This window comes from Pelophylax lessonae (assembly GCF_965119305.1).
Source record: "Pelophylax lessonae genome assembly, chromosome: 12".
Lineage (NCBI taxonomy): Eukaryota > Metazoa > Chordata > Amphibia > Anura > Ranidae > Pelophylax > Pelophylax lessonae.
In genome coordinates, this window is record NC_138779.1 from 37,311,189 (window position 1) to 37,328,201 (window position 17,013).

Here is a 17,013-nt window from a genome sequence, read left to right on the forward strand (position 1 = left end):
TATTCCCTCCCAGTCTAAATCCTGGAGAGCAGCCCTCATCCTTGGAAAATTTGCTCTCTTAAAGTTAAGCGTTTTTGTATTTCCTGTATGCATTTTTTGCTTACAGATGACATTAAATCAAATCATATTATGGTCACTGCTACCCAGATGTTCTTTTATATGAACATTCTTAATAAGCTCTGCATGGTGTGACATTACCAGGTCCAACAGAGCATCATTTCTAGTGGGGGGCCTCAATAAACTGCACCATAAAATTGTCTTGTAAGAGGTTTATACATTTTTGCCCTTTAACTGTTCCAGCAGTGCCATTACTCCAGTCAATGTCTGGGTAGTTAAAATCCCCCATTATTAACACTGTCCCAGCCCTTGCAGCCCTTTCTATCTGCGGTAGGAGTCCCAAGGTGGGGCAGAGCTTTCCACAAGAAGCTTAATTTTAAATTTTGTGCTTCATCCTAAACAATGTAAACCTCATTTTAATTTTTGTAATTGCACATTTAAATAATATAGAACACTGTTTAACCTTTTTCAAAGATATGGGGCTGTAGCATGCCTGTCTACCCCAATCTCTTCTGTCTGGTGATTAGCAATGATCACGAATCAGGAAAACTACAAATGTTTTTATTTGACAAAATATAAATATGCATCCCTATAGAGTCTTCATGGAATCATACACAATTCATGACTGCCTGGATTCAAGAATTGCAACATTATACACAGGTCAGACAGACCAGCATGGAAATGGCATTTCCACTTTTTGATCTTTAGTGTTTATAATCTGAACCCTTTTGCTTGCCTGTTTGTAATTCAGGAAATATATTCCCAAACACACCCACTTCAGACTTCTTGCTGTCTCTCACATGTAGAAAGCAGGAGGCATCAATGTTGATAAAAAATCAGTTTGCGGCCGTGGATCCGAAATGGGTTTACTTTCATATGGAGTGGAATATATGAAGTGAAGTGCAGTGACACAGCTTAGGCTGCTCTTCTTCATGGGGAGACTCCTAGGAGGTGCTTTGGACAAAATGCTTGAGATTTAGGAGAGAAGGATCCCCCACAACAGTGATGGAAATTCTGTATAGTTTCTTCATCATAGTCTAAAAGTTTTTTTCGGTCACCAATCACATAAGAGAGAGGACATTGTGCCGCATAGACTCATCCATCTCACATGCGAGAAACTCTGTGAAATCTGTCTGCTTCAGCTTTGGTCAGTGTTTAACTAAAGAATTTATGCAGCCCAGGCCAAGGTCTTGTTTCAATCTGTGAGAATCTAGGTGGTGGCTTACGGCTACATTTCAACAAAATTTTTATGCCCCCTTTCCTGTTTATGCCCCCTTTTCTGTTTATGCCCATTCTGTTGCACATGTCCACTGCAGGTAGTTCCTTCTCGGCTTCACATTTTTATGCTCCTGTCCTGCATAGACTGGTACATTTTTCTCTTGTTTCCTATATACTGTCCTTCCCTCTGACAACATGAATCAGTCAGGGAACATGTCCATACACCCTTTCTGTACACCCCCCCCCCCACCCCATTCTTCACAACCTGTTTAGCAAAGCATTTCTCATGAAGGTTGGGTAGATAGTAATCAGTGGGGGGGAGCCAAGGAATTATAGCCATAATGGTGATTGATATGTAAGGAATATACTTGGTATATGCCCCGCGCCCGGTGTTCAGAATAAATATGTAAGTAAGTATGTGAGTAATAAATTAATATAGTGAATAAAATAAATAAATACAAGGTTGTGCGTTTGTAGCAGCTGCTATAGAAAAATGGTATATGTGTTATAGATGAGTAGTCTAAAAGGCTACCTATAGCGCTTGCTAAAATCAGTTCATTCAATAAATATTATTATTATACATAAATTCATACATCAATTTCATAAAGTGATAATAGTGCTAGTATAGTGATAAATATAAATTATTCCGTATATAAATTTCATATAAAAAATTCCATATAGTGATTATAGTGATATATTGAAGAAAAAAGTCCAGGAAATATTTTCAAAGTTTAAAATCCAATAAATAATCCAATAAGTAAATACAGTGAGTCTCTTGTGCAGACGGTGCTTATTCCAAATAATAAGTGCAAGTGCTCAGCATAATAATTTCTCAATCTGCTCTGTGGTGCTCAGTGTAGCTTTTATTTTCACTGTGACAAATAGTAAGAGTGAATCACTTACCAAATAGCGTGGGTCATGTATGCCTTATGGCACCAAGACCAACCAAGCTTGAGTAGCCTTCCAGGCTATGGTGCAGTCTCCTCGTGGCTTGCTAAGGTTGGGTGGGATGGCGGGCTCCCCCTCTCTCTCCTCTCACCTCAGGCCAGGTATGAAGGAAGACAAAAAGGTCCGGATAGTGTAGTAATTTTGATAATTTTTTTTTCCAAATTGGGTAGAAAGCATAATAGTACAGGGTCTTTAGAGCAATTTAAGCCAAAATAAGAAATTTGCCAATTAAAAAGGCAGAGAGCGGCCGCTCATGAGCGTGGGTAACGGTGCAAACCGATTGCAGGGTAGCGAGCGGGAGACTTCACCGGAAGTGATGAAATGCGTAAGATGGAACGCACAGCGTACGTGACATGGGACGCAGGTGGAACGCAAGCCAGAAGTTCTCCCGCTTGCTACCCTGCAATCGGTTTGCACCGTTACCCACGCTCATGAGCGGCCGCTCTCGGCCTTTTTAATTGGCATAATGGTGATTGCAAGCCTAGGGTAAGGAAAGCCACCCCCCCCCCCTTTCTCATAGAACAGCCACTTGGATGCTAGAGCTAATATTACACCTTTGAATTTTAGTTGTAACAACAGAATTGGTGAGAGCTTGTAAACAACCTCTTTTAGGGAAACCCCTTCCGCGTTAAACTGGAAGAGCTTGGAGCAGAGGGTGATGGGAAGTCAAGTCGAGTGCTTAAAACAGCTGAAATTTTGTGCTCTAAACCTGCACTGCACTGCTATATTGAGATGTTGTTACTTCCATCTGCCTTTGCTGTCTGCAGTATTTTTAATGAACCTCAAAGAGGTGAGCTGCAGTGGTATCCATGCTGTCATAACCAGGATTCTGTGCGCCTTCTCTTCATAGGGGTGGCCATTACTATTTCAGGTGGGTGGCAGCAATTTTTACTGAAGATACTCAATGCTGTCAGAGAAGCTGGCCTGTGGGGAAGCCTCTGATTGAGGGTGAGACTCTCTGGCTCCTAAGCCAAACACACAGTTTCACAGTAGGTGACACCATATTGTAAAATCGGTACGCAGCTCTGGTAACATAGCATCAGAAAAAAACAGGCACTAATGGAAAAAGTGCCAGACCAAAGGATAAATGAGTCCAAGGTAATTTATGAGTTCATTCCTAAAAACAGGCAATGTCCTTTGGGGGTTAGAAAAACTCCCCCTTCATCAGGGCTTCATTTAAAATAAGAACCTTGAATGTACTCTAAATAAAGCTTTCCTGTGTGAATCTCTGTAGGGAAGCCATTGTTGGATCAGCAGAATTACTGGTCAGCAGTATCTGCACAAGGAATCAAAACCCAATCAAGGTTCTTGATTGTGCACGTAGATACTGCTGGCCAGTAAGGCCAGTCATAGATGGAGCGATTTTCTTTCCTGCAACCACAGGTTGCAGGAAAGAAAATTGCTTTGTTTCCATCACATGAACACAGTCAGTGTTGATGGGGGAATCCCTCCCATGGAGCCATAGTGTTCTCCCAGCGGGGGAAGCCAATAGCAATAATCACATGTAAAATCCGACAGGCTGGTTGTACTCAATTTGATCAATCAATCAACTTGGGTACATGTAGCCTGCCCATACATGGTTCAAATGTCCGCTGGTTCAGCAGGAACCATCTATGGCTGACTTAAAGCGGAGTTCCAGCCTAATTTTCTTCTTTTCTGATTCCTGTAGGGAAAAGCATGTTAAAAAACAATTGGACATTCATTTTTTTTTTGGGGGGGGGTCACTTACCTTATTTTAGGGGCATCTCTGTCTGACTTCCTCCTTCTGCGGCCGTGGCCCCGGACGTCACTTCTGGTTTTGCATTGCATCCTGGGAGATGTGTGTCATCCATCCCAGGATGCAATGGGAATGGCTGGCCGCTACTCTGATGGCCGATCACAATCTACAGCGCATGCGCGAGATTGCAATCGGCATTCTGGGTAGCCAGAAAAGCAAGAAGAAGGACACAGCGGGGGACACAGAGGCTTCAGATGCCCATACTGAAGATGGCTGCGCTCTTCAATCAATTTTAAAGGTAAGTATTTATCTATATTAATTTACTGTACTCTACTGTAATGTGGGAATAGTATTAGTGTAATTGGCAATAGCTTAGGATTAGGGGGGTATTTTTATCTCAAAAATGTTTTTGTGGCCGGAACTCCTCTTTAACTCTCAGCTTCCCTACAGAGATTCACATAGAAAAGCTCTATTTTAAATCCATTCAGGGATTCTTTCTTTTTTTTAATTAAAGCTCTGATGAAGCGGGAAGTTTTTCTGACCACTGAAACGCATTGGCTGATTTTTTAGTATGAACTAAAACGAACGACTCTTTAATCCATTGGCCTGGCACTCTTTCCATTAGTGCATTTTTTTTCTTCTAGTAACCTGCCCTTATGTCCAATGGAGGGTAGCCTTGTTAGTTTAGAGCAGCCTAACCTGAGCCAGTGAGTTCTCCAAATGTTTATGTCCTCTCACTACTTTATATGAACTCACATAAAAGTCCAAGAACCTCATGGATGCTTTTTTCTTCCATCTGCAGATTCTCATATTGATATTTTTGTGGCAGATTACCTTTAAACTTACTTTCATATAATTTTTGTCAGATCACAATTTAATTTACAAATTAAAAGGCTTATAACTGTCTGCAACCAACTTTGTGATACCATAGGGATATGAATTAAATAGTGCATGCTGCTATAAATTGATAATGATGATTGCATTTATTCCCATCTGCCTAATTACTAGTTTGAAGAGCAATTTTTTTTTGCGCTTCATCTTTGGTTTGTTATTTATACTTCAGAGGATCAATCCCATGAATAGACAAAATGATTTAAAAAAAAGAGATGGTCTTACAAAAACTGGAAGCACAGCACAGCGAGGTATTATTTCATGTGACATTATGATCATTACCCTCATCTGTCTTAGCAGAAACACAGGATCACTGCCTTCCCTTGTCCCAGAACGACGATCTGCCTTGTTTACATAGGCAGATTGCTATTCTGCCTGTGGCTCGAACGATCAGCAGGTCCTGGCAGGCATTGCGTCTGCCGAACCCTCTGATTGACTCCCGCTGTGTCCAATCACAGCAGGAAAGGGTCCCTGGTAGCACGCGGGAGCGCCCCAGACCCGAAAGTGCAGATTCACATATCTGTACGTGATTCTGCACAGAGCGGCCTCCCTGCCGCAATAAATGTACGTGGGGCGATCTGCATCAGATTACAGAAATTTTCTGTCCAATAAAAAACCGATCAATAAAATGTTAGTAAACTCCTTTTTATTATTTTTACCTACAGGTAGGCTTATAATAAAGCTTATAATGTAATATATAATAATAAAGCTTATAATAAAGCTTACCTGTAGGTAAAATTAATATCTCCTAAAAGTGAACCGTTTAGGAGATATTCTAGCGAACAGCAGCCAGTGACATCACCAGTGCATGCGTTCTGAAGGAACAGCATACCAGTGCTGTTCCTTTAGAGCTGTGTGCTGCGGCCGCAACTTCTGCATGCACACGGCTTGGCCAATCAGACAGCTGAAGTCCCCGAATCCAGGAGAATGACGGAGTGAAGATGGAAGCCTCCGTAATGGTGACCACACGCCACTGGAGAGCTTTGTTTTAAGGTAAGTCTTCCATAATGTACTAGTACATTATGATATTGCATACTTTTTTTTTTTCTCTTAAAGACTTCACTACTGCTTTAAAGAAATACGGTTGCTACCATTGCTGACTGGCTGTGTCTTCGGGACTTTTGAGTCACAGACCCAGAACACGTCTTCCTATTTCTTCCTCTTCATAGCATAAGGGAGAGGTGTTCCATAATCCAGCAGTGGAGAAATGGGAAGGGCTGACAACACTGCTTTGGGTTTCAGTTACAACGGCACTGTTGTCAGCTCAAACAGGAAGTTAGGAGCTCACTTAATTTTTTGGCAAATCCACAGTCATTTTAAGAGAAAAACACAGGGAAATGGGCATGTATTGAAGAGATGTATTGGATATTTATATTGATTTTGGCAAGACATACACTTTCAATGACAATGTATCTGACATTTCAGCAAACAGGAAATCAGTAATTGTGTGAGACTATTTCAGGCTTATTATATTTTTTACATCTGCAGACTGCCCCATTCTAAAGAAAAAGTTTGTTGTTTAACCACTTGTTGACCAGCTGCCGTAGGTTTACTGCGGCAGGTCAGCTCTATTGCGCGAAACGATGTACAGTATCTCACAAAAGTGAGTAAACCCCTTACATTTTTGTAAATAACTTATTTTACCTTTTCATGTGACAACACTGAAGAAATGACACTTTGCTACAATGTAAAGTAGTGAGTGTACAGCTTGTATAACAGTGTAAATTTGCTGTCCCGTCAAAATACCTCAACACGCAGTCATTAATGTCTAAACCGCTGGCAACAAAAGTGAGTACACCTCTAAGTGGAAATGTCCAAGTTGGGGCCAAAGTGTCAATATTTTGTTTGGCCACCATTATTTTCCAGCACTACCTTAACCCTCTTGGGCATGGAGTTCACCAGAGCTTCACAGGTTGCCACTGGAGTCCTCTTCTACTCCTCCATGACGACATCACAGAGCTGGTAGGTGTTGCGCTCCTCCACCTTCCATTTGAGGATGTCCCACAGATGCTCAAAAGGGTTTAGGTCTGCAGACATGCTTGGCCAGTACATCTTCTCTACCCTCAGCTTCTTTAGCAAGGCAGTGGTTGTCTTGGAGGTGTGTTTGGGGGCATTATCATGTTGGAATACTGTCCTGTGGCTCAGTCTCCGAAGGGAGGGGATCATGCTCTGCTTCAGTATGTCACAGTACATGTTGGCAAATTATGGTTCCCTCAATGAACTGTAGCTCCCCAGTGCCGGCAGCACTCATGCAGCCCCAGACCATGACACTCCCACTTCAATGCTTGAATGTAGGCAAGACACACTTGTCTTTGTACTCCTCATCTACTTGTCATCACACACGCTCGACACCATCTGAACCAAATACGTTTACCTTGGTCTCATCAGACCACAGGACATGGTTCCAATAATTCATGTCCTTAGTCTGCTTGTCTTCAGCAAACTTTTTGTGGGATTTTTTGTGCATCATCTTTAGAAGAGGCTTCCTTCTGGGATGACAGCCATGCAGACCAATTTGATGCAGTGTGCGGCTTATGGTCTGAGCACTGATCGGCTGACTGGGGGCACTGATTGGCCTGAGGGGGAGCCAATCAGCGGGTCCAGTGGACACAATGTGTGCCGGCCACCCGTGATCACTCCCCATAGAGACAGAACGGTGGTCTGCCTATGTAAACAAGGCTGACCGCCCTTCTGTCACAGATGACTGCAGGGATCCTGTGTTCCTGCTATTCAGGAACACAGATCTCTGTGTTCATCCAGTGAGTCCATCCACCACACAGTGAGAAAGTAACCCTTAGGGACACACTTAACCCTTTGATCACCCCTGGCGTTAACCCCTACCCTGGTAGTGTCATTAGTACAGTATCAGTGCATATTTTTAGCACTGATTACTGTAGTAATGTCACTGGTCCCCTCAAAAGTGACAGTTAGGTGTCCGATCTGTCCGCCGCAATGTCGCAGTCCCGCTAAAAATTGCTGATCTCCGCCATTACTAGTAAAAGAAATAAAAATGCCATAAATCTATCCCCCTGTTTGTAGATATGATAACTTTTGTGCAAACCAATCAATATACACTTATTGGGATTTTTTTTTACCAAAAATATGTGGCAGAATACATATTGGCCTAAAATGATGAAAAAAATTATATTTTAAATTGTCAGTTCAAGTAACGCAGTGCCGTATCGCACAAAATGGCCTGATTATTAGAGGGGTAAAACCTTCCGGTCTAGAAGTGGTTAAAGAGCTCTGTAGCTCAAGCTGCAGTTTACACACATAAGAATGGTTGACCACAGTGACTCATTCCTAGCGTCTGAGGATGCAGTCAGATGAAAGGCAGGCAGCTACTGCTGCCAGATCTTGTTTGTTGACCCACGGAATCCTTTTGTCTTGTTCATAAAATAATACAACCTAGACCTCAGGCAGGTTGGGTTGCTCGATGAAGTATGTCAGGTCCAAATTATCTCAGAGAGAGGGTTATGTTATATTCACATGCAATTAGACAGATTAGATACGTCAGCATTATTATTAATCTTATACAGGATTTATATAGCGCCAACAGTTTGTGCAGTTCTTTACAACGTGAGGTCAGACAATACAGTTACAATACAACTCAATACAGGAGGAAGCTAGAGCTTACAATCTAAAAGGGAGGGTCAAGTGATACAAAAAGTAATAACTATAGGGAGGAATAGGCTGATGGAGAAAATAAAAGTACTGTTATTAGGAAGGGGCAGGATAGGCTTCTCCGATGACACGGTGTGACAGTACTCACTGTCACTGGGAATGAAAGACAGACAATATGCTAATATCATCAGCTCAACCAGCTGTCTTCCAGACATCGTTGAATATGCTGATGTACTCACCTGTTATCTACAATAGGTTCTGTATTTACACCTGTTGTTTGTGTATTGTATTGCAGGAACTCGAGGATGGTAGTCTGCTCCTTATTTGGCTCAGGTTGATTGAATCACTGTCATCTATTAGTTGCTGAGTGGAAATATACTGTTTGTGTTGGTTGTTCTTTAGATATGTTAATTATGTTTCTGTATACAGTTTCTTCTGCATATGATAATGTAATCAGCCAACCCCTGACCTGTGTGTGGTAATATGATCAGGAGGGGGAGGTCCATGCTTTATATAAATTCTGTGTGACTGTTCAATAAAGAGTAGATGTTTTCAGACACATACAAGCTAAGTTGTCAGGCTAGTTTTGTATGTAGGGCGGCTGGAATATCTATATATGTTCATGACTGCAAGGAAGCAGTATACTGATGAAAGACCACAAGCACAGTGTGGGTCAGCGGTTCCTTTACACATGGGTTTTCAGGGATCATCTAAGAGTAGACTGAGTAGGAGACAGTTGGACAGATCAGGGTAGGGAGTTCCATAGGATGGAAGAGGCTTGAGAGAAGTCCTGGAGGCGAGCATGAGAGGGGATGACAAGGAAGCTAGAGGTCTTGTGAGGAACAAAGAGAACAATTTAGTTGATATTTTGAGACAAGGCTAGTGATGTAGACAGCTTTGTAAGTTATTGTTTGAATTTTGAGCCTAAAGGAGTTGTAAATCCTTCTGTTTGTAGCAGCTACCCCAGCACCCCCTAATACACACCTGAGCCCCCGCTCTATCCAGCGATGTCCACGAGACCATCGGCCTCCTGATTGGCTGAGACACAGCAGCAGTGTCATTGGCTCCCGCTACTGTTAATCAAAGTCAGTTAGCCAATCAGGAGAGAGAGGGGGTGGGGCCAAATGTCAGCTCTGTGTCTGAATGCACACACGGAGCTGCATCTCGGCTCAAGTACCCCCATAGCAAGCTGCTTTCTGTGGGGGCACTCAACAGGAGGGAGGGGCTAGGAGCAGCAAAGAGGGACCAGAGAAGAGGAGAATCCGGGCTGCCCTGTGCAAAACCAACTGCACAGAGCAGGTAAGTATAACATGTTTGTTATTTTAAAAAAAAAACACAAGACTTTACAATTACTTAAATTTGTTGAGTGAGAAGCAGCCAATGAAGGAATTGACACAGAGGAGTAGCAGACACTGAACAGTTGGTAAGGTTGATGAGTCTGGCAGCAGCGTTCATGATGGACTGAAGGGTGGATAGCCTATGTAAAGGTAATCAAATGAGGAAGGAGTTGTAGTAGTCTAGGCTAGAGATGACAAGGGAGTGAATTAGAAGCTTTGTGGTGTCATTGGTTAAGAAGGGGCATATTTTAGAGATGTTGAGGTTTAAGCAATAGAAGATCCCCTTTTTGAGCCGTTTATCCAATAGGAGGAAAATCTCACATCTCAGGGATTCTTTGTGTATAAATAACTGCTTAAAAAGTGCGCAAAACCAAAATATCAGTAATAAATCATGTATAATCAAAGCTCATGATAGAACACTTCATGCACGATGTATACATCAAAATATTGTACGTAGTAACGTGTCCATCACAGAACATATGATTGAAACTTGAGCATGATAAAAAGAGCTTTAAAAAACATGTATTCAAGTCCAATTGGGAAATCTTAAATTCAAGTGCAATCCAGGAGTTTTGTGTGCACCATTAATTTTAGTATGGGTAGCAAGGTCCTTCTGTAAAATGTGGTTGAATATGGCAAGTAGTGTAGGAAGCAGACCTGGAGCTTATTGTAGAAAGAGTAGAAGATTAGTAGATTGTACAATGAAATAAAAACAAAGAAATAAAGAAAACATATCTTAGAATGTACAACTAAAAACATAAATAAATTAACTCCAAACTATTATCATTTCCTTGAAAAGGTATACAGTATTTTTTATATTTATTGGTTATATATTCATATACGTTGAATCCCTGACCTCAGACAATGAAGACAGTTCTTCCTCAAGCCTTTGATTAAAAGTATATGGACTCAAAATTTGGTCATGTACTAACAGAATTGAATTCCCAAATTTTTGTTTTAAGAATGCTCACTCAGTTTTCTATTTGTTAGTAGGGTCAAATTGATGTTCGTTTTTGACTACAGTGACATGAAAATTCAAAGAAGCAGAATGGAAAATTGTTCTCCAATGCTCACATTTCTACCAGTGAATGTGGTTTTCGTTCAGGAAAGTCGACTCCGAAATCGAATGTTAAAAGCAAATGTTTTCTGAAGTACCTTTGAAGAACATTTGTTGTGTCAATAAATGTGCTGATGAGGGTTTTTCTTAAATGTTGTGCCATCGTTTGCTTGAAAATCTACTAGTATATGGACAGTTTACACTCACTAAGTCACACTGAGGTGAGTGATAAGTGTATCTGAAGTTCTTATCTCCTAGTCAATTACCCCAATAACACTCATAATTAATGCTTTTTATCTAACCTAGCCCTCTACAGCAGCCATTACTAGTCCAGTGTGTCAAGAAAAAATTGCTCCTTCATGTAACTCTGTGTTTATGTAAATAGGTTTCAGAACCATTTTCAGAGATTTATAAAGCCTAAAGAGGAGACTGAATGTTTCCCGAAACCTTGCATTTTTAATTACCATATATACTCGAGTATAAGCCGACCCGAATATAAGCCGAGGCCCCCAATTTTATTTAAAAGTATTGACTCAAGTATAAGCCTAGGGTGGGAAATGCAGCAGCTACCGGGACTCAACTGGACCACCACGAGACACAAAACAGGGGCTGTGGGCATGGTACAGGAGATGGTTCAGGCATGGTACAGGAGATAGCGCAGGTCATGGTATAGGCATGGCACAGGTCATGGTACAGGCATGGCACAGGTCATGGTACAGGCATGGTACAGGTCATGGCACAGGTCATGGTACAGGCATGGCACAGGTCTTGGTACAGGTCATGGCACACGTGATGGTACAGGCATGGCACAGGTCATGGTACAGGTCATGGTACAGGTCATGACACAGGTGATGGTACAGGCATGACACAGGTCATGGCACAGGTGATGGTACAGGCATGGCACAGGTCATGGTACAGGCATGGCACAGATGATGGTATAGGCATGGCGCAGGTGATGGTATAGGCATGGCACAGGTCTTGGTACAGGAGATGGTATAGGCATGGCACATGTCATGGTATAGGCATGGCACAGTAGGTACAGGCATAGTACAGTAGGAACAGGCATGGCACGGGAGATGCAGTGCTGCGGGCATGGTACAGGAGAATGTCCTGTACCATGCCCGCAGCACTGCACGAGGAAATGCAGGGGCTGCGGAGGAGTCTCACTTACCTGTCGGTGAGGCGACTTAAATTTAAAAATGGCTCCGCCCGGCGCCAACACGTCACCGTGCATGCGCCACCGATGCTCGGGAAAGCCCATACACGTTCGGCTTTTCCCGGGCATACGGCGCATGTACGGTGACATGTCGGCGCCGGGAGGCGCCATTTTTAAAAAGTAAGTGAGCCAGTGACTCGAGTATAAGCCGAGGGGGGCTTTTTCAGCATGAAAAAAACATGCTGAAAAACTCGGCTTATACTCGAGTATATACGGTACTTAACCACTTCTGGACCGGAAGGTTTTCTCCCTTAATGACCAGACTTTATTTTGTGATTCAGCACTGCGTTATTTTAACGGACAATTGCGCAGTCGTGCGATGCTGTACCCAAATAAACTTGATGTCCTTTTTTTCCCACAAATAGAGATTTCTTTTGGTGGTATTTGATCACATGTGCAATTTTTATTTTTTGCGCTATAAACAAAAAAAGAGAGACAATTCTGAATAAAAACAATATTTCTCACTCTGCTAAATAACATTCTCAAAAAAAAAAAAAAAATTTAAGATCAATTTCTTTTTATTTTAGGCCAATTTGTTTTCTGCTACATATTTTTGGTAAAAAAATCGCAATAAGGGTATTTTGATTGGTTTGCGCAGAAGTTATCATGTCTACTAACTACGGGAAAGATTTATGTCATTTTTATTGTTTTTTTTTAATGCCAGTAATGTTATAGTGGGACTGCGACATTGCAGCTGACAGATCGGATCCCTAACTGTAATTTTTGACACTTTTGGGGGGATCAGTGACATTACTACAGTAATCAGTGCTAAAAATATGCTTTGTTACTGTAATAACCACTTTCCGACCGCCGCCCGACTATATACGGCGGCGTTCAGCCCCTCCCAGGCAAAGTGACGTACCGGTACGTCACTAGCCTGGGAGCGAATAGGGGGCGAGCGTGCACCGCCAGAGGCGCACTCCCGCCCCCACTCGTACCCGAAGAAGCCGGCGCGTGTGACCGGCGGACCCGATGTCCGCTGGTCACTCGCGATTGTCGGGTAGAGAGGGAGAAAGGTAGGCGGCTAATGTAAACAAAGCCGCCTGTCACTCTCCCCTGTGTAAAAGCACTGATCACTCGGTCCTGCTATGTAGGACCGTTGATCTGTGCTGTTACACACACAGCCACATCCAATGACAGTTAGAAACACGACCCTAGGGACACACTTAACCCCTCCTTCTCCAATAAAGTAAACCCCTTCCCTCCCAGTGTCATTTTTACAGTAACAGTGCATATGATTAGCGCTGATTACTGTAGTAATGTCACTGGTACTCCCAAAAGTGTCAAAAATGTCAGTCAAGGGTCCGATCTGTCCAACGCAATGTCGCAGTCCCGCAAAAAAAATCGCAGATCGCCGCCATTACTCGTTAAAAAAAAAACAATAAAAATGACAAAAATCTTTCCCTTAGTTAGTAAACTCAATAACTTTTGCGCAAACCAATCAAAATACGCTTTTTTTTACCAAACATAGGTAGCAGAAAATTTGGATTTTTACATTTTTTTTTTGGGGGGGGGGGGGAATTTCATATAAAAAAATGTGAAAAATATTGTTATTTTTGCAAAATTGTCACTCTTTTTTTGTTTATAGCGCATGATCAATAAATCGCACAGGTGATCAAATACCACCAAAAGAAAGCTCTGTTTGAGGGAAAGAAAGGACGTAAAATTAGTTGGGTACAGCATCGCATGACCGCGCAATTGTCCGTTAAATACACCCAGTGCCGAATCGCAAAATACCCCCTGGTCAGAAAGGGGGTAAAATCTTCCGGGGCTTAAGTGGTTAATGACACTGGCAGGGAAGGGGTTAACATTGTGGGTGATTAAGGGGTTAAATGTGAGCCTAGGGGAGTGATTCTAACTGTGGGGGGGCGTGGCTTGTGAATTGATCACAAAGACCTGTGATCCTTTATAGAAGGATCACAGGGGCTCTGTGATCATTCCAGGGAGAAGAACAGTCAGCTGTGTTTACAACAGCTGAGCGTTCTCCTCTCTCAGCGAGGAACGATCGCGGGTGTCAGGCAGCAATCGGAGCCGCCTGCCCCTTGCATTGGTTTCCCTGCTGCCGAGTGTGGGCAGGAGCGCCATTGCTGCAGGTGCGCGACTGCGCAGGGGGGCCTCACTGCCTCAGTAAAAAGGCGGCGGCTTGTCGGGAAAGGATTAAAGAATAAGTTCACTTTTTAGAAAAAATATTAAATGCACATTTTTCTGCAGGTAAAGTTTTTTTTATTTTGGAGCCTGTAAAGTAGGGGTGTCAAACTCAATTTCATTGAGGGCCGCATCGGCATTATAGTTGCCCTCAAAGGGCCAGTTGTATCTGTAAGACTATGTGTGCAGAGTTCAGGAGTGTGTTACAGAGTGCAGGGTTCAGGAGTGTGCTACGTACAGAGTGCAGAGTTCAGGAGTGTGTTATGTACAGATTGCAGTGTTTAGAAGTATGCTATGTACAGAGTACAGAGTTAAGATGTGCGCTACATACAGAGTGCAGAGTTAAGGAGTGTACTGTGTACATAGTGGAGAGTTAGGAATGTACTGTGTACTTGCAGGAAGATCATCTGTCCCCACCATGAGTGCATGCAGGGCAGGCAGGTATATGTGAGAGCCATGAGCTGCCAAGAGGAAAACTGTCCTTGTAAACACAGAAGGCTTCTGTGTTTACAAGTGATAGTGGTGAGCGGGGTGCACAGGGCGAGAGCCAGAGGTGGCGGAACAAGGTTCCACCAGGTTCTGGCTAAAGGAAAGCCCTTTCTGCAAGGGCCACATGAAATGGCCTGGAGGGCCAGATTCGGCCCCCGGGCCTTGTGTTTGACACATGTGCTGTAAAGTATTGCACCAGTGATCAGCAGATCTTCCAGTATATCTGTGTGTACATCCCGTACGGGCAAGCAGATGCAAGTTGACAGAAAGAACCAATTAACTACCACAGCGCTCCGCAGCGCTGTGGTAGTTCATTGAGAACTACCAGCAAACAACTGCAAATTATGTTGGGGTTTTTAGCTCATTCACACACACAGAGCTTTGTGGATGAATGGCTCAGCCGTATGGGTGGAGTCTCGCATGGCCGCGCTGTTTTCAAAAAGTGACAGCTAGTATGAGGAAATTTTCCCTTTACTACTGGCACAGGGATTGCGGAATTGGGCAGCAGATGCAGCATTTGAAGCATGTTACATGTTTCACCCTAAAAATGGGTGGAACATGTAACATGTTCCCAAAAGTGAACTTATCCTTTAAGTTTGCCAATAAAGGGTATCACTTAAACATCAAACGTTTTACATTATTTTCACATTTAACATTAATTATTTAAATGCAAATAATCTTGCCACCATATGCTAAGAAGAATCCATGTTCCTATGAATATTTTTATTACATATGTCCATAGTGGCTGCCATATTTGCTAATTATTTATGCCATCTGTGCATCCTGGTTGTGCTAATATTCTTAAATTATTGAACTTTTCTCAAACAGAATTGGATTAACTGAAAACAGATTGCCTGGAGTCCCTAATGATGTACAATTCTGCTGATAGGCATGTGCCCTTTGCCTAAGCTTTAGAGCAAAGGAGTTAAGGATCACAACTTTTGGCAATTTTACTCAAGATAATAATGGGATTTGATTTCTCTGAAATATGCTCTCGTTTCCACCAATCATAAATGAGGAATTGTTAGAAGAATGTGGTAGATTGTGAAATACTACATCCTCCAAGAAAAATGAGCTTTTCAAACAGCAGTAACATTTATGAAATTGTTTTAGTTGGATTCCCAAACTTGCAGCAATTTAGCATTTTTTTCTTTCTGACACTCCTTTGTATCTACTTATTCATCATTGCTGCCAACATTATTATCTTCGTTGTTATCCAGCAACAGCCCTCACTTCATAATCCCATGAACTTCTTCATAGCGGCGCTATCATGCTTGGAGATTTGTTATACGTCCGTAACCATTCCAAAAATGTTAGCTGATCTTCTGGATGAAGAGAAGACGATCTCCTTGTCTGGATGCATCTTACAGGCTTACGTTGCACATTCATTAGGAGCTTCTGAGTGTTACATCCTCACGATTATGGGTTATGATCGGTATTTGGCTATTTGTAAACCATTACAATACTCATCTATCATGACTACCAGGATTTGCATTTATTTGGTCATTGGCTGTTTTGTTGGAGGATCTTTAATCCCATTAATTGAAGTTGTTTTAATATCTCCTCTTCCATTTTGTGGACCAAACCGTATTGAAAATGTCTTCTGTGATTTCCTTCCCTTGATCTCCTTAGCATGCACAGATACCAAGTTCTATACAATGGTTGAATTTTGCATCGGTCTCTTCATACTTTTGATAATATCACTCCCTTCAATCCTTTTTTCTTACATCAGAATAATTCATGTTATTCTAAAGATGAAATGCAAAGTTGGGCGCAGAAAGGCATTTTCCACCTGTGGAACTCATCTTATCGTAGTTATACTGTTTTTTGGCAGTGCTGCTTTTGTTTATGTACGAGTTTCAAAAAGTTCCTTTGTAGACTTCGATAGGGCTGTTGGCCTCACCTATGCTGTATTCACTCCATTAGCCAACCCTGTCATATATGGTTTAAGAAATCAAGAAATTAAAAAATCAATTCAAAAATATATATGCTTTCCTAATTGTCATAAAATGACATCAACATTAAAATAATATCAAGATCCATCTATTTTCTATTAAATTTTATATATTTTAGTATCACTACCAGTTTTGCCAGCTTGGCAAGTTTGTAGCCAATAAAAGTTAAATAACGCTCTTCTACTTTAATTTGCAGGTCCTCTACCAATGCTAATGCTTCTGGATATTATGGTAGGCTTTTCAAAAATGTCCTATGGTTATTCTAATTTTTGAAAACAATATTTTAGAAACTTTTGGCTAATTTTGAATAATTGATGGGATTTTCTGCCATATTTTTCTGGGAACCCTGATAGCTTGCA

General features: G+C 41.9%; 1 protein-coding gene across 1 annotated transcript; it reads left to right on the forward strand.

Annotated features, from left to right (window-relative positions):
- Positions 1 to 15,769: 15,769 nt before the first annotated feature.
- On the forward strand, positions 15,770 to 16,729 carry LOC309568840 (olfactory receptor 6N1-like; the record flags this gene model as incomplete). The annotated part of the gene is made up of 1 exon (XM_082274625.1): positions 15,770 to 16,729. The coding sequence occupies one exon, from the start codon at positions 15,770 to 15,772 to the stop codon at positions 16,727 to 16,729; it is 960 nt and encodes a 319-aa protein (XP_082130751.1).
- Between the last annotated feature and the right edge of the window lie 284 nt (positions 16,730 to 17,013).